General features: G+C 38.5%; 1 protein-coding gene across 2 annotated transcripts in view; it reads left to right on the plus strand.

Annotated features, from left to right (window-relative positions):
- The first annotated feature begins 528 nt into the window (after nt 1-528).
- The window catches only part of SOS1 (SOS Ras/Rac guanine nucleotide exchange factor 1), a 140,928-nt gene continuing 117,203 nt past the window's right edge, over nt 529-24,253 (plus strand). For both annotated transcript variants that reach the window (XM_045809028.2, XM_045809029.2), the window contains exon 1: nt 529-740. In XM_045809028.2, the coding sequence (XP_045664984.1) occupies nt 654-740 (87 nt within the window). In that variant the 5' untranslated portion in view covers nt 529-653. The remainder of the gene's footprint in view (nt 741-24,253) is intronic.

Below are 24,253 nucleotides of genomic sequence, written 5' to 3' on the forward strand. Positions count from 1 at the left end.
GCGAACCGGCCCCGCTCGGCGGCGCATGCTCAGTAGCGAGCAGGTTCAGTTCGCTAGTAGGAAGCTCCAGCGCTACACCGGCGTCGGCGGCGGCCGCGGCGGCACCTCTGGGCAGCCAGATCCTCCAACGACGACCTCGGGCCTTTCCCCTCCCCCGCTACACCCCGGCTCCGCTCCGCCCTGGGCCGCTCGCGTTTCGGGGTCCCCGCTGCGCGGAGCGGGCGCCGCGGCCGGAGCGTCCCTCCACACGCCCTCCCCCCCCCCAGCCGCCGGCTTTGCCGCGGGGCCAGGCCGGGCCCGGGAGCGTAGCCCCGGCGGGCGGCGGCCGCGGCGGAGGGCAGCCCGGGGCGGCGCCGGCGGGCCGGGGAGGGGTGGGGGGCCCGGCCCCGGGGCGGTGGTGCGGGATGCCGCCGCCGCCGCCTCCGGGCTGCGTTCGCTCTCCACGGCTCGTGCCCGTGTCGGGTGGGTGGCCGGGCGCGGGCCTCGCCCCTCAGCCCCCTCTCCAAGGCTAGCCCGGCCGCGCGGCGCCCCGAGGGGGCCGGGCCGTCCGGTGGGGCCGCGGCCCTCTTCGGTGCTGCGAGCTCGCCCTCTCGCGGCTCCCGGGCCCGGCCGCCGCCGCCCCTCTCCCCGCCCAGAGGCGCCCCGGGGGCACCATGCAGGCGCAGCAGCTGCCGTACGAGTTTTTCAGCGAGGAGAACGCACCCAAGTGGCGGGGGCTGCTGGTGCCGGCGCTGAAAAAGGTGAGGAGCGCGCGGGACCCCGCTTCCCGGCTTGCAGCCCCTGCGAGGGCGCGGGGCCGGAGAAGGGCTGGGGAGGCGGGGCGCGCGCGGGGCTGTCTTTCTTCCCGGTCTCCCAGAAAGGACCGCGCACACTGAGAGGTTCCCCCACACTCGCTGGCTCGGTGTTGACATTCACCCGGTGTGTGGGAAGGCCGCAGGAAGCCAGGCAGAGTTTGTCCGAATAATCCAACCTCGGAGAGGTTAATGTCCTGCCCCTGATTCAGAGACAAGAGTTGGAGGAGGCTCAGTTTTCAGTGGAGGTCAAAGCAGGCCACTTTTCCGCCTTCTCGGTCTTACCCTGGAGCTGCTGTCAGCCTCCGGTTTTAGGTGTCCAGTATGCTGGTTTTAGTGGGCTCGAGAATGCTCTTGCCATAATGCTTGCTCTAAGTAATTGCAGAGCTTGCTTGCCAGCAGGAACAGGGCCTGCCTTGCTCGCCCTCTGTAATCACTCCTCATTCCGCTGAATTCCCCCATTCGTCCGATTAGCAGGGGCGGGTGCACATCCCCCCCCCTTTTTTTTGCCCCCGAGCGTCTGAGAATCTTGGTACTATCTTTTGTTTTGTTGATTTGAATTTTTAGCCTGTGTTTCTCAAGTTTGCCACATTGTTATCTAAAGTTGTATACTCCGTGATCTGTGCTTTTAAATGTTTACCTTTAGGAAATGTTGCTACATTGTTAAAGCTTCTAAAGCAATATCGTGACTTAGTATATACATTAAAACGTCAGAAACTGGTATGTTTGAATGAACATTAAAACGGTGTTTTTTGTTTCCCTTCACCTTTTCTATAAAGAGATTGCTTTAATAGTGTTTCTTAATCCCAATTTCTTGTTGCAGGAAGAATGTTTTATGTTATTAGTTAAACTACATTTTTACTCCTTTTGAGAGTTGAGATTGTGGTGTTCCTTTTGTTCTAAACATTTATACTTTTAAAAACTGTGTCTTAAAAGGTGCCTGATGTTTCCCAAAAGCCAGCAACTTTTACTTTCCCTTTTGCTGTCCCTGCCCCCCCCCCCCAGCTCCTTGGAAACTTACAGTGGAAACTATTTAGTTAGTTAGCAGAATTTGCTCATTTTTTCAGATATAAGTTCCTGACTCTTTTCCTTAAGTGTCTGAGTAACTAACAAACATCTCTGTGGTGTTTCCTAAGAAAACCAAAGAGATGCCGCATTCCTTCTGTACTTTATTCATTAGAAATCCCATCAGGGCTTTCACTCTTTTTACTTTTACTTTACCTGCAAGCTTGGCATCCTAGCTGATAATAGGAGGTCTCAGTCATGTTAGTAAGCCTGGTGCTGACGGAGGTGGGGGTGGAGTGGGGAGGAGACAGAAAAATTGTTGAGAACATACAAAAGAACTCATAAAACACTATCAGTTTGGGGCTGTTTTGCTTAGGAGCAAACAACTCCTGTCCCATCAAGATACTCTTAGTTGAGGGTATTGTGAAGTAGTGGAAAGGGCATTGTAGGAGTTGGCAGACGAGGTTTAACTCTGCCACACTGGTGGCCCTTGCTGAAATCTTTCTGCAGAAGCCTTTTGTTTGGCTGGCACAGTGTTGTTTTACAAACTTTTAATGTAATTAGTTGCCGATATTTAAAAGTGGGAGATATTACATAAAATCTGAATTTTCAGTTTTTCTTGAAGAATAGGAAGATGTCTCCACATTGGGCAAGACAGTAAACTGTTGGAGCCGAGTGAATGGTTTTCCTCTTTAGACTGGGCATGCATCTCCAGTTTACCACAATCCCCACCAGTCCTCGTGACCTATTTACATAAACCAGCTTTGACTTGAAACAGAGATACCCTTGCATGACAGAAGTGATGGGGGGGGGGTGGAAGTGTACACAGTCTAGCCGATAAGTAAGGTTCTTCCAGTTCTTATTTAAGATAGCCACTGATGAGGACTCTAAGCCACCTAAGATGACGTTGAAAATATATTGCATATCTGGCTGTGCTCTTGATAACTCAGAACCTGCATTTTCACCTGCCTGCTAGACATTTCATGTGGATATCTCCTTATCTTGAACTCTTCCTTTAGCCTTATTTTACTATTCGCAGATGTGCCCAACTCGTGTTATCTCACCTGAGGCTCTGTGGTCAAGTTATTCTCTTCACCTGGATTGCCCTTTGCCTGGCCAAACACTAACTCAACCTCAGGTGTTTTCTCAAATCCTCAGGCCTGAATTGGATAGTCTTTATTTTCTTTTAGCTCCAAACCCTAGCACGTAACAATGAATTTTAAGTTCCTGTTTACTTGTCCTCCCCATCCCACAACTAAATTAGATGGTCCTTGAGAAAAGGAATGGTATTCTACCCTCTTTTTATCCTTCACACGTATAGTGCCTGACACCTACCTAGTAGGCACTTATGTGAATGAATGGGTGAGGGACTACCCCAGCTAAAACCGTCACCTCTCTCCACCTCCACTGACCATTAAAAAAAACATTCCTCTTGACTAGTGGCTTTATTATTTTATTTGGTTCAAAACTTTGGAGTCATTCTGACTTCTCTCTTTTACATTACTGCCCATACCCAGGCACAGCATACAACACAATAAACGTAGGTTTATTTCCCTTTGACATGTTTTGTAATCTGTTCCCTTCTACTCTGAGTCCTCTTTCCCAGACCACTGTGATAGCCTCTTAACTAATTTACTGCCTCTCACCTTTCCTATATCTGTTTTTCAAATTTCAGAAGTTACAGTACATTTCTGAATATGTTGCACTTTTGTTGAGAACTGTTGGTATCAACTCAGGGGAAGGGAAAAAAGAGAGGGAGGCGAACTGTAAGAGACTTGCCTATAGAGAACAAACTGAGGGTTGGTGGAGGGGAGGCGGGCCGGGGATGTGCTAAATGGGTGATGTATTAAGGAGGGCACTTGTTGTCATGAGCATTGGGTGTTACATGTTAGTGATGAATCACTAAATTCTCCTGAAACCAATATTACACTGTATGTTAACTAACTAGAATTTAAATAAAAACTAAAAACAAAAACAGAACAATTGATATCTTTTGAGGGCATAAAATGTAATGCACAGTCTTTAGCATGAAATTGATCATGATCTGGCTTCAACCTGCATTGCCTACCATAATCTTTCATATTCTTTATGCTTCAGCCGGACTGAACAACTACTTTTCCTGACTATGCCCAGAATGTCTCTATATTGGTCTAAGTCCTATCTTATCTATTGCACAAATATGTTATGCTTACTACAGACCAGGTAATGCCCTTGGCACTAGGGATAAAAAGGTAAATGACATCACTCAGAAATGACTAAGTTAGAACAGGGTGGGAAGTGGCAGAGGATGAGTTTGGAGAGGAAACTGGTTTATAGAGAATTTTTTTTAATGTTAAGCTAAGGAGTTTGAATTTTATCTTGAGGGGATGAAAGTCATTGAGGAATAGGTGAGTAACATCAGATTGGAATTTTAGAAAATTCACTTTGGCCATAGGATAGAAAATGGATTGGATTAGAATGAGACCTGAGGTAAGGAGAAAAGTTAGAAGGCTAGTTTAATAGTCCAGCCAAGGGATGAAATGTGTTTGAATTAAGGGTGCACTTGAACTAAGGTGGAGATGTAGGGATGGATTTTGAGAGATGTTTAAAAGGTAGAATTGACAGGACCCAGTAGCCCACTGAGTGAGTAGGGCAAGTGGTAAGAGAGCAGGAAGAGTCCTAAGTTTCTGGCTTGTGTGCCTTTAGTCAGGACAGAGAAATGGAGGAGAAACTGTCAGGGGTGGACAGAGTGACATAAAAACATGAGTTTGGGACATGTTGATTTCAAAGTCCTTTTGGCTTATCCAGGTGGGCTTGTCAAGCTAGCAGTTGGTTGTTGGTATCTGCCACTGCAGATCTGGGGCTTCCAGGGGTGTAAGTAAAGCTTTAAGAATAGATGAAGGCTTCCGGCACCTGGGTGATGCAATCAGTTAAGCGTCTGACTCTTGGTTTCAGCTCAGGTCTTGATCTCATAGTCGTGAGATCGAGCCCCACCTCAGGCTTTGAGCTCAGTGCAGAGTCTGCTTGAGATTCTCTCTCCATCTTTCTCTTTCTCTCCTGCTCGTTCTCTCTCTCTCTCAAATGAATAAAACTTTACAAAAGAATAGATGAAGCCTTATCTATACAAAGACTTATACATGGATATTCATGGCAGCTGTATTCAGCAAAAAATGGAAACAACCCAATGTCCATTAACAGGTGGATGAATAAACAAATTATGAAATAGCCATACGTTGAAATACTACTCGGTGATAAAAAGGAATGAATTATTGACAAACACGGCAGTGTGGCTAAATCTCAAAAAATTAAGCTGAATGAAAGAAGCCAGATCAAAAAAGAGTAAATGCTGGATAATTATATAAAATTCTGGAAACTGCAAACTAATCTATAGTGACAAAAAGGTCAGCAGTTTTATGGGGGAGCCTTTTATGTTCATTTGTTAATTGTGCTGATAGTTTCAGGGATTTATACGTTGGTTAAAATTTAACAGATCGTATAACTCAGATATGTGCAATTTGTTGAATGAAGAGAAAACTGAGGTTTGAAAAGAGAAATTTGGTTAGAGAGTCTGCATTTGTAAAGCTTTTTTTTTTTTTTTAAAGATTTTATTTATTCAACAGAGATAGAGACGGCCAGTGAGAGAGGAACACAAGCAGGGGGAGTGGGAGAGGAAGAAGCAGGCTCATAGCAGAGGAGCCTGACGTGGGGCTCGATCCCGCAGCACCAGGATCATGCCCTGAGCCGAAGGCAGACGCCCAACCGCTGTGCCACCTAGGCGCCCCGAGAGTCTGCATTTTTTTTTTTTTTAAGACTTTATTCATTTATTCGACAGAGATAGAGACAGCCAGTGAGAGAGGGAACACAAGCAGGGGGAGTGGGAGAGGAAGAAGCAGGCTCATAGCGGAGGAGCCTGATGTGGGGCTCGATCCCATAACGCCGGGATCACGCCCTGAGCCGAAGGCAGACGCTTAACCGCTGTGTCACCCAGGCGCCCCGAGAGTCTGCATTTTTAAACACTGTACTATGCTACTTCTAGCAGGGGTGATGGCATCCTTTTTTCTAAGATGGGAGGGAAAGAGATGAAGATGGGTTTGTAGGTTGGGGAGCAGTGAGTTCATGGTAGGTAGCCTCTGTGTTCATGATGAAATGAAAGGCAAGATTCTTTACATAGAGTGAGGAAAGAGAAATGACCGTGGAGTTTAAGAAGCATAGTGAAGTTTTGCTGTTGTCGAGTGTGGAGAGGGAGCCAACCAGTGAATTAGAAAGGAATTGCTGAGCAGTGCTGAGTGTGGAGACCATCAATTTGGAGTAGCATTCATTGGTCTGGTTGTAAGATTTCCTCCAGCAGTGCACGTCAGTTCAGGTAAAGGGGCACAGAAGGAGAACTGGTTGCGAGTGGCTGCAGTAGAGACTAAGAGGATAGCAATATTTCAGATGATAGGAGGTAAAGCTATAAGACAGGTCATGGAGGTGTAAATGAAGGCTCCCACGGACTAGAATCTTGGTGAGGTGGAAGAGGAGGGTAGTGAGAGCAGATAGGGGATTATGATTGGAGATGATAATTATACTTTAGGATTTTAAGATTCCAGAGATGAAAGAGATAAAACAATTAGGAGCTCCAAAGCTGGTGTATTGAATGATGGATTGGTGTATTATATATATGGATGATGACGAAGTCCACAAGGATTATGGCATATGTTCTAGTGGAAAGGAAGATGCTAATCCAGCAATTGCAGTGAGGTCCAGAAATCACATTAGTGAGGGTGCTTCCACCAAATAATAATAAAAGTGACAAGTACTCCTGTTCCCTGTAGTGTATTTTATATCACAGCTGTGGCTAGAATAGGAAAGAACTTTGCACTTCATTTTAGAATATTTTTGTCTTGTGATTAAGTTTTTTACCCAACATTTTATTATGAAAAGTTTCAAATAAACAGAAAAGTTGAAAAAATTATACAGTAAAACACCCGTATACCTATCACCTAGGTTCTATAATTTACATTTTACTGTGTTTGCTTTATCACATGCCTATCCATTCCTCCTTCATCCACCAGTCCATCTTACATTTTGATGTATTTCAAAGTAAGTTACGGACATCAGTACGCTTTACCCCTAAACACTTCAGTATGCATGTCATTAACTAGGGGTCAGTATTTGTTTACAGTTCTTTTTGTTTTTTAGGTAAAATCTGTGTACAGTGGATTTTACAAATGTTAATTGTACCATTTAACGAGTTTTGACAAACAAATACAACCCAAGCCTCTATCAAGATTTCAGCATTGTCACTCCTGAAATTTCCCCCATGTGCCTTGTGCGTCAATCCCTTCAACCATTGTTCTGATCTTTTATCATTCTACCGTAGATTAATCGTACCTATTCTAGAACATCATATTAATAGAACCATACAGTATATATTTTTGGTAAGGCTTTGAGGTTGTGTTTATCAGAAGTTCAGTCCTTTTTTCCGTCACAGAACTGTATCAAAATTTGTCAAGTGGTTAGATACCTGGGAGGTTTCTAGTTTGGGGCTATTATGAATAAAGTTTCCATGAATGTTCTTATTGTACAAGTTGGGTTTTGTTTTTGTTTGTTTGTTTGTTTGTTTTTGGTAGGACTATGTTTCATTTATCTTGGGTAAACACTAGGAGAAATGGCTCATAGAGTGTCTGTTTAGTTTTATAAGGAACTGCCGGACATTTTCTCAAAGTGGTTGTACCTTTTATATTCCTACCAACAATGTATGAGAGTTCCCGTTGCTCTTTGCCAGTATTTGATGTTATCAGTCTTTAATTTTAGTTGCTGTGGTAGGTGTGTAGTGGTAAGTGTGGTTTTAATTGCATTATCCTGGTGACTGATATTGAACACCTTTTCATTGGCCATTCTTATGCCTTCCTTTATACAGTCTGCATAAATCTGTTGCCCATTTTAAATTTTGAGTTCTTTTTAGTATTGAGTTGTAAGAGTTCTTTATATATCCTGGATAATTATTATTCTTTCAAAAAATGTTTATGACTATTTTCTTCTATCCTTTGGTTTGTCTATTCATTCTAATGGTGTTTTTTGATGAGCAGAGTTTTAATTTTAAATATCAAAGGAGTCAAATTTATTAGATTTTTTTTAAGGTTATTGTTCTCTGTTTAAGAACCCCTTGCCTGCCACCAAGCCGTGAAGATAATTCTAATGCTGTTTTCTAAAAATTTATAGTTTTAGCTTTTACATAATCTGTGGTCCATTTCAGATTAATTATTGTGTATAATATAAAGTGGGAATTGAGATTCATTTTTTATGCTGATATCTAGTTATTATGGAACTATATGTTGAAGAGATTTTTCTTTCCCTGTTGGACTGTGATATTTTTGTGAAAACTAAATGAATGTATGTCATATATATTTATGTAAATATATATTCAAACATCTCCATTCTGTCCCAATGATAAGTTTCTTTATCTTTACACCGGTTCACACTATCGGTTACTGTAGAGTTATAGTAAGTCTTGAAGTTAGGTAGTGTAAGTCCTCCAATTTTGTTCTTCTTTTAAAAAAATATTCTTTTAGTATTTCTAGATTTGGATTTCACTATAAATTTTGAACCAGCCTGTCAATTTCTACCAAAATATTTTGGTGAGCTTTTGATTTTGATTGCATTGAATCTATAGATCTATCACTAGGGAGAATTGACATCTTAACACTATTAAATCTTTGGGTCCATGAACATAGTATATCTCTCTGTTTATTTAGACTTTTTATTTTTTTTAAGATTTTATTTGAGAGAGAGAGCACGAGCATGAGCAGGGGCAGAGGGAGAGGGAGAAGAAGACTCCTCACTGAGTAGAAAGCCAGGTGGGCTAGTTTGATCCCAGGACCCTGGGATCATGACCTGAGCCAAAGGCAGATGCTTAACTGACTGAGCCCCTCACATGCCCCAAGACTTTTTAATTTCTGTCAGCAACACTTTGTAGTTTTCAACGTAATAGTCTTACATGTCTTTGGTTAAGTTTAACCTTAAATACTTTGTGTTTTGATGCTATTATAAATTGTTTCAGAATTTTCTTTGGGTTTTTTTTTTAAGATTTTATTTATTTTGAGAGAGACAGAGTGCACTTGAGAACATGTGGCAGGGGGAGGGGCAAAGGGAGAGGAAGAGGGAGAGAAGCAGACTCCCCACTGCGCGGGGAGCCTGATGAGATCGTGACCTGAGCTGAAATCAAGAGTGCAACGCTCAACCAACTCAGCCACCTACATGCCCCTAGCATTTTATGTTCTAATTGTTAGTCACAAATATGGAAACATAGGGCATCTGGGTGCCTCAGCTGGTTAAGCATCTGCCTTCAGCTCAGGTCATGATCTTGGAGGCCCAGTATTGCGTCTCGCATCAAGCTCCCAGCTTGACAGGGAGTCTGCTTCTCCCTATGACACTCCCCCTCTTGTGCGCTCTCTTTCTTTCTGTCTCTCTCTCTCTCTCAAATAAATAAATAAATAAATATGCAAACATAAAGCTGCTTTTTATATGTTGTCCTCATATCCTTTGATTTTGCTGGTAGTTATAGATTCCACAGAATTTTCTATGTAATTACGTCATCTGTAAGTGCAGACAATCCGATATTTATTTTTCTTGCCTTATTTTACTGGCTAGGACCTCCATTTAATGTTGAATGGAAGTAGTGAGAGTGTTTGTATAGCTGAGTTTTACAGCTGAGGAAATGGATCCTTAGAGAGGTAGACTGCTCAAGATCTTATAACTAATAAGAAGTAGAATCAGGATTTGAACCTGAGTCTGTCTGGCTTCAAAAACAACTCTACTGTACTGTATTGCTTGCTTTGAGTAGGCAATATAATGCAGTACTGTGTTTTAATTGTCTTGCCCCTTAGATTTTAGGGGCAAAGTGCCTTAGGATGGAGGAGGCTGAATGAAGAGGGCTTTGAAACCCCTTGCTATAAGCTGAGAAGCTCAGCCCTTTTATGTATTAGGGCACTTCATAGGATTACATTTGAAAAAATGGTACTGCTGCATAAAAAAGTAAGACTTTTAAGGGAACTAGTTAATGGAAAGCTAGTGTAGACCATAGAGGAAGGGGCTGAGAAGTAAAGTCTTGGAGTGCCAATAGGAAGCTTGGAGACTATCCTTTGTGTTTGTTTGTTTGTTTGTTTTTAAAGATTTTTATTTATTTATTTATTTATTTGATAGAGAGTGTGCATGTGCACAAGCAGGGGGAGCAGCAGAGGGAGAAGCAGGCTCCCTGCTGAGAAGGGAGTCCAATGCAGAACTCTATCCCAGGACCCTGGGATCATGACCTGAGCCGAAGGCAGACGCTTAACCGACTGAGCCACCCAGGTGCCCCTCTCCTGTGTGTTTATGTTTGGGAGTGACAGAAGTGATGGTTTAAGTGGAAGTGGGAGTTAGCCAGGTGAGGATAAGGAGGAAGAGTTAAAGGATATGTGGTGGCTTGGAGTCCAGCAGGAGCTCAGCGTTTTCGGAGTTCTGAGTAGCTGGAGTCTGGAGCATGGGGCCAGATCTTGTGAGCAGTGGGGAACCACTGAAAGGTTTCAAGCGAGCTATTGACCATAAGATATGAATTTTTTAAAAAGATTTTATTTATTTTTGAGAGAGAGAAAGTGCGCACACAGGCGAGCAAGTGTGGGGAGGGACAGAGGGAGAAGGAGAGAGAGAATCTCAAGCAGACTCCCTGCGAAGCCTGGAGCCTGATACGGGGCTCAATCTCAGGACCCTGAGATTGTGACCTGAGCTGAAACCAAGAGTCAGAGGCTTAACTGACTGAGCCATCCAGGTGCCCCTAGAGAGGAATTTTGAAGGCTCACAGGCTGCTCTGTGGAGCATAGATTAAATGGTAGTAGAACTGTAGGCAGGAAGGCCAGTTAAGATGGGTCGATGGTGTTTTTGACTAGGGCAACAGCTGTGGGGATAGAGAAAAGTGGGCAGATTTTAGATGTAGACGTAGACTGATGATTGAATGACACAGTAGTGAGAGAGAGGAGTCAAACCTTACTCCTCGCTTTCTGGCTTAGAGGTGTAAGTGCTAATGGGATGAAAAAGGACATACTGGGAGAGGAGCATGTTAGGAGGAGAACTAAGAAGCCTTCGATACCCTGGGAGTGAGAAGGTGTGAGAGGATTGTGTTAGCAGGGATTTATACGTTGGGGGTAGCCAAGTATGGCAAGCATGGAAAGTGTCTTTGTTGGACTGTCCTCAGGAATTACAGGCAGGTAACAACCTGAAGACTCTGATAATGTCTTTCAAAGTGCATTTCAAATAAGTTTTCTCCATAAAAGCTTTCTACTACAACTCCATCCCCTAAGTATAATGAATCTCTTAATTTACTTAGTACTTTATACCTCAATTTTAGTACTTAACGACAGCCTGCCCTTCAAAGTTTGGATCTGTGGCTTCACTCTTTCTCTATATTGAGAATTACTTGAGGTCAAGAATAGGATCCTATATCCCTATAATGCTTAGCATATTTCTCACATGTAGTAGATGCTCGGGACACATTTGTTGAATTGCGTGTGGTTCTGAGTCTGTCCCCTCAAATTGGTTGGGTGTTAGTTGAGATCTTCAACTTCAAAGGCCATTGGAATTGCCATGTTCAGTGTGTACCATTTAAGCAAATAGGTAAGCAAATGCTGTATTTTAGAAATAATTCATGGCTAGTTTTTTGTTTGTTTTTTTGTTTAAGTAGGCTCCATGCCCAGCATGGAGCTCAACGCAGGGCTTAAACTCACAACCCTGAGATCAAGACCTGGGCCGAGATCAAGAGTCGGACACTTAACGGACTGAGCCACCCAGGCGGGCCAAATGGCTAGATTTTTTAATAGTGTGTAGTGCAAGGGAGAAGCAGATGCCAAGATGGGATGGGGTGTGCAAGAAATTTATTAGAAGTGCTTGTGAGAGGAAATGGGGAAGGAGTCAGGGAGAGTCTTTAGACTGTGCTGCAAGTCTGACTCCCAAGTGAAGAAGAGAGGTGAGGGAGGAAGGAGCTTTGGGTGAAAGTGTCTTACTCTGTAGTGCAGTTCTAAGGAAAGTTCACCAAGGCCTCGGGAAAGTTCTCGAGTGAAAGTTGCCTGTCACAGGAATTCCTCATCTCCTAGGAATAGGCCTGCCTTGGTGTGCCTGCAGTGCTCAGTCCTTGAGGGGAGCGGCCACTGAGCAGTGCAGCCTCTGCAGGAGCGCCGTGATGGGTTTCCCACTGCGGCAGCTGGAGCCCTCCGTCCCTTGTCTTCCCCGGAGTCAGAGATCTGAGAGGCTCATTCTCATAGCCAGCGATCTGAGAGGCTCATTCTCATAGCCAGCCAGGCTCACCTCTGTGGCCATAAATTGCCTGATTTGGGATAATTCAGTTACAATCTTCCCCCCACTTAAAGTGGGTCCTTTGTTCCCCCCAAGCCCCTTACGCTTTAAAAAAAGATATCTTAGGGTAAGTTCTAAAAGTCAAAACTTAATTATCGTTGATATTAATAGTGCATAGTTTGTTTTAGTAGTTGTCAAGTGAAGGTTGCATTTCACATTCAAGTTTATTTCATAATTAAACTTCTAATGTACAAAACCACAAAGCAGCAAAGGCAAAGGAAAACAATGCGAATGATACCCATCTTACTACTATATGAGCTGGTGAACCAGGAGCACTTGGGCACGACCTTGGTAGTCCAGCCATCCAGCCATGAATGTGACTGCTCGTTGATTTTCCTTTCTAGGCTTGGGCTACCTCAGCGGCCGACAAACGCAAATCAGTACAAGAAAGTCCTCATAAAGTCAAATTCTGGTAACTTCCCATTTGGGGATAGGAATATACATAGGAGAAAAGTAATTTAAAGTTTTGGTTTTATGGACCCTGAATTACTTAGATATTATTTTTTAAAATAGATATTTTAAAAGTATAACAGGCAGATGATTTTGAAAAAGTTTCTTTAATGTTGCTTTCCTGCTGATTGTGACTGGTGTGGTTTAATTCATTAAATTTGTTGAGCACTTATTGTCTGGCAAGCATCATGGATATGCAATTCAAAATCAAACAGTTGTTTCTATGAAACTTGTATCTGGTGATAAAACAAAGTCTATAATCTGCCCCTATATGTTAAAGCCTCCCAATTGCAAATGAGATTGTACTTGGTATATGGAAAGGAGTTGACTGTTCAGGGTTCAAAGTAAATATAGGTCTTGAGATAAAAAGAAAAGTTGAGTTTTTCATTAACAGAGACTTTTTGTAATAAGCTAATAATTCTAGTTCTTCTTTTATAATGCCCAAAATAAACTTTTCCCTTCTATGTAGACAAGACTCATTTTCCATTTTACTCATTATCTAAATCATTTGGAAGTAAGTTGTTTTCTGTGTATGGCCAAATACTTTGTAATGGAATGCACTTACTGATAATTACATTCACACCTGTTTTGGTTAAGGACTTTGGTAGGATTCTGATTTTTGTACATGTATTTAATAACTGTTTCTCTTAATTTTAAATATATATAACATAAAATTAGCCATTTTAACTGTGTTTAAGTGTATAATTCAGTGCCAATGACTACGTTCACGGTGTTGTGCAACCATCACCACTATCTATTTCCAAAACTTTTTCATCACCCCAAACAGAAACTCTGTACAAATTAAGCAATAACCTCCACTTCCCTCTCCCTTAGCCCCTGGTAACCTCTAATCCACTTTCTGCCTCTGTGAATTTGCCTATTCTAGATATTGCATGTAAGTGAAATCATACAGTATTTGTCCTTTTGTGTTTGACTTATTTCATGGTATAATGCTTTCAAGGTTCATTCATATTGTACATGTATCAGAATTTCATTCCTTCTTGGGTTTGAATAATATTCCATTGTATGTTTATACCACTTTTTGTTTATCCTTTCATCTGTTGATGGACACTTGAGTTGTTTCTACCTTTTCTCTATTGTGAACAATGCTACAATGAACATTGGTATACAGATATCTCTGTTTTCGGTTCTTCTGGGTATATATGTAGAAGTGGAATTGCTGGGTCATTTGGCAATGCTTTGTTTATCTTTATCAGGAACTGCCATACTGTTTTCCACAGCAGCCATTTTACATTCCCACCAGTAATGCACAAAGTTTCTAAGTTCTCCACATCCTCACCTATACTTATTTTTTGTTTTTGTTTTTCTTTTAAAAATTGCTGTCTTAGTTGGTGTGACCTGATATCTCATTATGCTCTTGGTTTGTATTCCTAATGATTAATGATAGTGAGCATTTTCTCGTGTGCTTATTGGCCATTTCTGTATCTTCTTTATAGAAAATGTCTGTTCACGTCCATTGCCCATTTTTAAAATTAGGTTGTTTGTATTTTTGTTGTTAAGTTTTAGTAAATCATTATATGTTCTTTTTTTTCCCTGAAATCAAGACCTGAGCTGAGACCAATAGCCAGACACTTAACCTACAGAGCCACCTAGGCACCCCTATATGTTCTTGATATTAGACCCATTCAAACCCAACCAAATGTTGTTTTATTCAGTTTCTTGATAAAGTTAATTTTGATGTTCAGTTTATTTTTTCTTTCATTGTTCATGCTTTTGATGTCATATCTAAGAATCTTATGCCAAATCCAACATCATGAAGACTTACCCCCAAGTTTTGTTCTAGGGAGTTTATGGTTTTAGCATTTATATTTAGGTCATTGACCTATTTTGGGTTAAATTTTGTATGTGGTGTGAATTTGGTGTCCATTTTCATTTAGCATAGTGCCTCTGAGGTCCATCCATGTTGTAGCAGGTGGCAAGATTCCTTTTTTTTTTTTTTTTGGCTAAATAGTATTCCATTATATTTATCACAATTTCTTTATCCATTTATCCATCAGTGGATACTTAGTTTGTTTCCATATCCTGGCTAATAAAAATAAAGCGGCAGTGAACATGGTTGTGCATATAACTTTTTGAGTTAGTGTTTTTGTTTTCTTTTCTTTGGATAAATACCCAAAAGTAGAATTGCTGGATCATATAATAGCTCTATTTTTTATTTCTTGGGGAACATCCATACTGTTTTCCATAGTGGCTTCAACAATGTACATACCCACCAACCCTAACAAGAGTTCCCTTTTCTCTACATCCTTGCCAATGTTTGTTATTTCTTGTCTTTTAATTTTTTGAATTTTTAAATTTTTTATTTTTAAAGATTTTATTTTTAAGTAATCTCTATACCCAACATGGGGCTTGAACTTAAAACCTTGAGATCAAGAGTAGCATGCTCTACCAACTGAACTAGCCAGCTCCCCCACTGTCTTTTTAATAGTAGCCATTCTGACAGGTGTGAAGTTCATTTTGGTTTTGATTTGTACTTTCCTGATGAAGAATGTTGTTTGTATCTTTTCATGTACCCACTGGCTGTTTGTATGTCTTTGGAAAAGTATCTGTTTAGATCTTCTCCCCATTTTTAATTGTCTTTTTTTTGGGGGGGGGGGTTCTTTATATATTTTGGATATTCATGCCTTTTCAGATATATCATTTGGAAATATTTTCTTCCATTTAGATGGTTGCCTTTTCATTTTGCTGTCTGGAAGCTTTTTAAGTATGATATAGTTGCACTTATTTTTGCTTTTGGTGTCAGATTCAGAAAAACATTGCCAAGATGTATGTTAAGGAGCTTACCAACTATGTTTTCTTCTAGGAGTTTTATGGGTTTCAGGTCTTATGTTCAAGTCTTTAATCCATTTTTAGTTAATTTTTGTGTATGGTACAAGGTAGTAGTCGTTTCATTCTTTTGCGTGTGACTGTACAGTTCTCCCAACTAGTTATTGTAAAGACTGTCCTTTCCCCATTGTATATTCTTGGCTCCTATACTATAAATTAATTGACGAAATATGCATGGGTTTATTTCTGGGCTCTCTAGTCTGTTCCGTTGATCTATGTGTGCGTTTTTATATGCCAGTGCCATACTGTTTTAATAAGTACTATAGCTTTGTAATTTGAAATCAGGGCATATGATGGGTACAGTTTTGTTCTTTCTCAAGATTCTTTGCCTCTTTAGGGTTTTTTTGTGGTTCCATACAAATTTTAGGATTATTTACTGTATTTCTTTGAAAAATGCCATTGGTGGGCACCTGGGTGGCTCATTTGGTTAGGCATCTGACTCTTGGTTTTGGCTCAGGTCATGATCTCAGGGTCATGGGATTGGGCCACCCGTTCGGCTCTGTGCTGAGTGCGAAGTCTTCTTGAGGTTCTCTCTCTCTCCCTCTGCCCTTCCTCCCACTCTTGCTCACTCTCAGTCTTTAAAAAATACTATTGGAATTTTGATATATATTTTTCTTCCTGATAGTTTGTTATTGGTGTGTAGAAAGGCAACATATTTTTTTTGTGTATTGATTTTATGTCCTTCAACTTTACTGAATTAGTTTCGGTTCTAGCAGTTTTTTCACGAAGCTTTTAGCAGTTTCTTTCTGTAATATCAGGTCATTTGCAGATGGTGACACTTTTACTTCTTCCTTTCTTGCCTTTTTATTTTATATATTTTTTTCTTGCCTAATTGCTCTAGCTAAGACTTCCAGCACTACACTGAAGTAAAATGGTGAACGTGAGTATCCTTGTCATGTTGCTGATCTTAGAGGAAATGCTTTCAGTTTCTTACCATTGAGTATGATGTTATCTGTTCTGGTCATACATGTACTTTATTATGTTGAGGTATACCTACTTTGTTGAGAGTTTTTATCATAAATGGAAGTTGAGTTTTGTCAGGTGCTTTTCTGCACCCACTGAGGTGATCATATGATTTTTATCCTTCATTTTGTTAGTGTGGTATATTACATTGACTGATTTGCAGATGTTGAACCATCCTTGCATCCCTGGGATAAATCCCACTTGATCACAGAGTATGACCTCTTTAATGTATTGAATTCAGTTGGCTAATATTTTGTTGAGGATTTTTGTATCTATGTTCACCAGGGATACTGGACTATGATTTTCTTTGCTTGTGGTGTCCTTGTCTGGTTTTGCTAACAGGGTAAAGCTGGCGTCATAAATTGAGTTTGGAAGAGTTCCCTCCTCTTCTGTTTCTTGGATGAGTTTGAGAAGAATTGGTATTAATTTTCCTTTGAATGTTTGGGAGAGTTCACCATTGGAGCTGCCTAGTCCTGGACTTTGGTTTGTTGGGAGGTTTTTGGTTACTGATTCAGTCTCCTTACTTTAGTAATTAGTCTGTTTAGATTATCTATTTCATCATGATTCAGTCCTGGTAGGTATTTTCTAGGAAATTATCCATTTCTTTTAGGTTGTCCCAATTTGTTGGTATATAATTGTTCATAGTTATCTCTTATGATCCTTTATATTTCTATAGTATCAGTTGGAACCTCTTTCATTTCTGATTGAGTCCTCTCTTTTTTTCTTGGTAAGTCTAGCTAAAGGCTTAGATAAAAGATAAATTTTATCTTTTCAGAGAACCAAGTCTTAGTTTCATTGATCTTCTCCATTGTCTTTTTAGTCTCTATTTCATTTATTTCTGCTCTAATCTTTGTTTTTCCCTTCCTTCTACTAACTTTGGGCTTCATTTGTTCTTTTTTTCTAATTCCTTGAGGTATAGAGTTAGGTTGTTTATTTGAGACTTTTCTTTCTTGAGGTAGGCATTTATTGCTATGAACTTCTGTCTCAAAACTGCTTTTGCTGCACCCCACAAATTTGTTGTTATATTTTCATTTTCAGTTGTCTTAAGGTATTTTGGGGTTTCTCTTTTGATTTCTTCTTTGACCCATTGGTAGTTCATAGCATGGTGTTTGATCATGGTGTTTGTGAATTTTCCAGTTTTCTTCAGGTAATTTCCAATTTCAGATCATTGTGGTTGGAAAAGATGCTTGATACGATGTCAGTCCTCTTAGATTTATTAAGACTGTTTTTTTGTGACCTAATGTATGATCTGGAATACGTTCCATGTACACTTGAGGAGAATGTATATTCTGTTGCTTTTGGATGGAATGTTCTGTGTATGTGTATATATATCTATATCTCTATATATCTATATATCTATATCTAGATCTATATATCTATATATCTATCTGTTAAGTGCAGTGGTTTAACATGTCATTCAAGGCTGAGATTTTCTTGTATATTCTCTCTCTGGGTGATCTATCTATTGATGTAAGTAGGGTATTAAAATCCCCTATTGTTGTTGTATTACTGTTTCTTCCTTTAGGTCTGTTAATATGTGTCTTATATTTTTGTGTGCTCCTCTGTTGCGTGCATAAATATTTATAGATGTTATATCCTCTTGTTGGATTGACCCTTTTATCGTTAGTAACATGCACCTTTTCTCTTCTTGTGGATTTTCTTTTATGATAAACAGGTGTGTGTGTAAAACATATGTGCTTGTATTTTTTCCTGTTTTCTTTTTCTTTCTTTTTTTTATTTTGGTATACCCTCTTTTGCATCCTTGTCCCCCCCTTTTAAATATATGTGGCAGAGCATAACATTTAAGACCAGCCTCATTCTTTTCTATGGCTGCATTCTATTGTTTGGTTATACTGTAATTTATTTAACTAGTCTGGGAAACATTGAGGTCATTCTCTATCGTTTTGTATTGTAAACACCGTTTCAGTGAAAGCTTGTATATATGTCATCATCAATATGTGAAATCTTCATGTCTCTTGCCCATTTTCTAATTGAATTGTTTGCTCTTTTGAGAGTTTTTTTTTTTTTTTTAAATATATTCTAGATACTAATCCTTTGTTGGGTATGTGGTTTATAAATATTTTGTCCCACTCCTTGGCTTGTCTTCTCATCCACTTAACAGTGTCTTTGTCAGAGCAAAAGTTTTAAATTTTGATGAAGTGCAATTCATCAGTCTTTTACTTTTATGGATTGGTGTCAAGTCTAAGTACTCTTTGCCTGTTAATGGATCCTGAAAAATTTGTCCTATATTTTTTCATGAAAGTTTTTAATTTTTGTATTTTGCATGTAAGTCTTTGATATATTTTGAGTTATATTTGCATAAATTGTGAGATTTAAGTTGAAGTTCTTTTTTTTTTTTTTTTTTTTGCCTATGGATGTTCAGTTGCTTTAGCACCATTTGTTGGAAAGGCAATCTCTCTTCCATTGAATTTTTTTTCCACTTTCTTCACAGATTAATTGGGCATATTTTTGTGGGCCTATTTCTAGGTTCTCTATTCTGTTCCATGTGTTTCTCTCTCTGCCAGTACTACACAATTTTTATTGCTGTAGCTATATAATAAGTCTTGAAATTGGGTAGAATAATTTTTCCCATTTTATTCTTTTCCAAATTTAGTTATTCTAGTTCTCTTTTTCATATAAATTTTAGAATAATCTTGTCAATACCTATAAAAAAAACTCACTGGGATATTGGTAGGAGTTGTGTTAAACCTATGTATTAATTTAAGGGGGTGGAAGAATTGACTTTCTTACTGTGTTGAGTCCCATTCCATGAACATAGACTGTATGTCCATTATTTAGAGCTTTGATTTCTTTCATCAACATTGTGTTGTTTTCAGCATACAAGTCCTGTATTTGTTTGCTTAGATTTGAACTGAAGTATTTTGGGTGTGTGGGTTATTTTTAATTTAATTTAATTTAATTTAATTTAATTTAATTTAATTTAATTTGTTTAGTATGCTTGTATTCATTGCCACTATATCAAAATACAATTGATTTTTGTATGTTTATCTTGTATTCTGCGTCCTTAGTGAACTCACTTATTTGTTCTAAGGGTTCCCTTTTTTTGGTTATTTTTGGGGTTTTTTTTGCAGGTTGTTTGTTTGTTTTGTAGATTCTTTGGAATTTTCTACCTAGATAATTATGTCATTGGCAAATAAGGACACTTTTATTTTTTCCTTTCAAATTAGTTTGTCTTTTGTTTCCTTATTGCACTGGCAAGAACTTGAGCGCCATGTTCAATATGTTGACAGTGGATATTCTTGTCTCTCCATCCCCCCCCCCCCAATTTTAGGGGGAAAACATTCAGTCTTTCACTGTCAAGCATATGTGAACTGTAGGTTTCTCTTTATCAGGTTGAGGTAGCTCCCTTTTATTCCTGTTTTTCTGAGAGGTGTGGTTCCCCCCTGCCCATTTCCCCCTCACCAATGAGTTTTGAGATTTGTCAGATGCTTTCTCTATCTCAGTTAACGTGATCATGTGGATTTTTTTCTTTAGATTTTTAATGTGGTGGATTACATTGATTAGTTTTAGAATATTGATCCAGACCTGTTTCCCTGTAATAAACTCTGCTTGGTCATAGTGTGTAATAATTATTTTGTGTGTATTGCTGAATTCCATTTGCTAATATTTTGTTAAGGATCTATAATTAAGAAGAATATTGGTCTATAGTTTTCCTTTTTGTACTATTTTGTCTGGTTTTGGTATTGGGGTAATACTAGCTTAATAGAATGAATTTGAAAGTGTTCTGTTTTCTAGATGAGATTGTGACGAATTGGTTAATTTTTTTTTTAAGTTTGCTATAAATGTCAATGAAACCATTTAGGCCTGAAGAGTTCTTTTTAGAGTGTTTTGAAATTACAAATTCAGCTTATTTAGTAGGTATAGGGCTATGCAAATTATTTCATAATGGGTAAGTTATGGTATGTTTTTTTTTGTTTTTTTGAGAAATTGGTCCATTTCTTCTGAATTGTCAACCTAGGTCTGAAGAGTTGCTCATAGTTTTCCCTTATTATCCTTTTATTGTTGTACAGTCTGTAGTGCTGTCCATGCTTCATTTCTGATTTAGTCCTAATACTGGTAATTTGTGTCTTGTTTTCTTCCTTTGTTAGTCTTGCTAGATGTTTGTCAATTTTTTATTTCTCAGGCTGTCTGGGTGGCACATTTGGTTAAATGTCTGACTCTTGATGTTGGCTCAGGTCGCGATCTCAGGATAATGAGATTGAGCCCCACATGGGGCTCTGTGCTCAGTCTGGAATCTGCTTAAGACTCTCCTTCCTTCTCCCTGTGCCGCTCTCGCCCAACACGTGCTTACTTGTGCTGTCTTTTTGAAATAAATCTTAGAAAAGAATAGCAGTTTTATTGATTTTTCTCTATTTTTTTTCCTGTTTTCAATTTCATTGGTTTCTGCTCTTTATTATTTCCTTCCTTCCTATTGGTTTGCTTTTAGTTTGCCCTTCTTTTCTGGGGTTCTTGAGGTAAGAACTTAGATGATTGATTTGAGGCTTTCCCTCTTTTCTAATGTGCTACAGATTTCCTTCCCAACATTGTTTTAGCTATGCCCTACAAAATTTTAATATATTGTGTTTTTATTTTCTTTCGTGTATACGTGTTTGTATACATATGGTATGTTAGTGTGTGGGGGGGGGTATAAATTCCCTTGAGACTCACTCTTTGCCCCTTCACCTCATAGTTTATTTAGACAAAAGTGTTTACTTTCGAAGTGTTTGGAGACTTTTCTGTTATCTTTCTATTATTAATTTCTAGTTTGATTTTACTGTGGTCAAAGAACATATTCTGTATGATTTCAATTCTTTTAAATTTGCTAAGGTTTGTTTTGCAGTCCTAGATATGTTCTATCTTTTTTTTAATGTTACTTTGATGTATTTTGTATGAAAATGTGTGTATTCCACTGTTGTATGGAATATTTTATAAATGTTGATTAGTTCTTGTTGGTTGAGGGTGTTGTGTTTTTTTTTTTTTTTAATTCTTGGTGATTTTCTGTCTAGTTTTATTAATTTTTCAGAGAGGGGTGTTGGGTTGTCCAACTATAACTTTGGATTTGTTTCTATATTCTTTCAGTTCTCTCAGTTTTTGCTTCACATATTTTGGAGTTCTGCTTGGTGGATACACTTTTGGGATTGCTGTAGCTTCTTGATGGATTAACTTGTTTATGGTTATGTAATGCCCCTCTCTGTCTTTGATAAATTTCCTTGAAGTTACTTTATCTGATATTAATATTGCCACTCCTGCTTTCCTTTGATTAATGTTTGTGTGTTATATATTTTTATGTCATCCCACTTATTATATTTGAAATGAGTATCTTGTAGATGGGTCATGTCTTTTAATACACTCTGCAACAGCTGCTTTAATTGGTATGTTTAGACCATTTTTGTGCAGTGTAATTATTGCTGTGTTATGGCTTAGGCCTGTCATCTTAGTTACTGTTTTCTCTTCTTTTTGTTTCTGTTTTCTTTTTCCTGCCTTACTGCAGGTTGCTTGAACATTTGTTAGAATTCCTTTTGATTTATTTATAGTGTTTTTGAGTATCTCTTTTTTTGCTTTTTAAGTGTTGTTCTAGGTATTAAATTATATATACATATATACTGCAGTGTCTTGATGTCATTTTATCAGTTTGATTGAAGTATAGAGAAAACTTCCTTTACTTGCTTCTGTTTATGGTTGTCTTAATATTTCTTCAACATACATTTAGAACCACAGGAGACAGCATTATAATTTTGCTTTAACCATCAAACATACTTATAAAGATCAGAAGACAAAGAAATCCTATTTTATTTAACCATATTATTTTCTCATCTTCTTTCTTTCTTCCTGATATTCTGAAGTTCCTTTTCTTTTTTTCTTTCTTTTTAGACAACTTCCTTTAGCCATTCTTTTAGGGTAGGTCTGCTAGCAACATCTTTTCTTAATTTTGCTTCAATTGTCTTAATTTCATCTTTATTCCAGAATGTATTTCTACTGAGTATAGTATTCTGGATTGATAACTTTTTGTTTTGCACCTAAAAAATATTATGCCACATCCTTCTGACTTCCATAGTTTTTGATGAGAAATCTGTTGTCATTCTAATTGCTTTTTTAAATGTAGGTAAGGTGGTGGTGTTTTTCTCTGGCTGCATTCATGCCAGTCTATTTAGAAATTCTACCTTGTATTTGCTTATGATTTTGTGTGTGTGTGTGAAAAATAATTTTTTTCCCAACTGAAGTTGTATTGTGTTGGTCTTAAAAATACCCTAGAAAGTTTTAGTAAGATTATTTTATAATGAAACTGCTACTTTTTAGATGGCAGTGTTACACTGAATTACTAATAGCAGCTACAGCTATGTAAACTAACCCTTGAAAAGAAGTCTCCAGTGAAGGAAAAAAATTATATTTAAATTATATGTTAAAATGATCTGTTACCCTTCCTCACTCCCCCATTCTAAGCCAGGGCAGTTCAAATTCTATTGTAAAAGTAATTTTTTCACTTCATTGACCATATTCAAAATTTGGAATCAAGTATCTCAGGCCATAATATTTGTACTTTAAAACTACCAGTACTTGAGTGTAGTGGAATCTCCTTAGGTGACTATATTGTAAGTTATCTGTGTTGAATTAGCATTTTACCTGGGTAACTTAAAGCTTTGCAAGATGGGAAAAAGACATCTAAGTAACTAGAAATCTTTTCAGATCTGTATAAGTCAAATCTAGTTTTGCTCCTGCTTTTTTTGGGGGGGGGGGTCTTCTATTGAGAGTTTTCTTACATATTTAGGTTGAACATCTTTGAAGTTGGCAAAATATATAACTTAATACTCTTATTGATATCTTATTAATAGTTTTAGTATATGAAATGAATTCTGCTTTTTAGAATGATGAAAGTACAAAAGTGTCCAACTTCTTACAGAATTTATATAATTGTTCTACCATTATAGTCCTCACTGTGGAACAAAAATATCAAGGAAAAATCAAAACATCCTTCTGTGGTTTCCTTCTAAGAATATTCATACATAATGCTTTTTAGCAGTACAGAGTCCTAAGCTGTTTTAGTCTGTATACTTTGACTACAGCAAAAATACAAGTTTATTTCTGTATTAAAAAATAAAAATTTCAAATGGCCAACATTTAATAGGCATTGTGTTGGTAACTGGACATCTTCATAACGATTTTGTAGCTGCCTTAAAAATTAAAAAAAGAACTTAAAAGATTGAGACCTTCCTTGCAACTCATTTAGGGGAATCCTTTTTTTTTTTTTTAAATAGTAATAAGCATTTAGTATTCAAATAAATAAATAATACAGATACATATAAAAGTGATAATCTCTTCCTTCATCCCGCCAGCCTCACTCCTCAGAATCTATACAGGCTAATCTTTTGGACTTCAAAATCCTTCGTTTTCCCTCTCAATATTAAACCCCTCTCCATATTTGAAAATAGAGATAGTACTTAAGAAAACAAGACCTTAAATGAAAACTCAATATATTAACAGATCACAGAGAAAGTTGTAATTTTTTTTTCTTCTTGCAGAGGCAGTGTATAGAATTGTGCTGCCTCCTTCTCTTTACCTGGTAGTGTTTTGCATACCTCTGGGGACGCCCTTAGTTCTGTGCTCATAATTTGAAAACTGCTCTCTGTGTGCTGCTGGTCATTAAAAGCAAGAAGAAATTAGTCGAGCATTTTATGAAAGAAGCATACATCCACTTTTTTTAAAAGTGTATTTTAAAAATATCCTTATATTCCTAATACAGATGTTCCTTTGTCAGAAGTTTCAACATTTGGAACAAATCTTGGTAGTTGATTTCTAAATAAATATAATTCAAACTAGGCCTAGTTAAGATGGGTGCCCAGAATGCTGTCAGGATTCAT

This window comes from Ursus americanus, chromosome 7, assembly GCF_024610735.1.
Source record: "Ursus americanus isolate L20-20 chromosome 7, mUrsAme1.1.p, whole genome shotgun sequence".
Taxonomy (NCBI): domain Eukaryota; kingdom Metazoa; phylum Chordata; class Mammalia; order Carnivora; family Ursidae; genus Ursus; species Ursus americanus.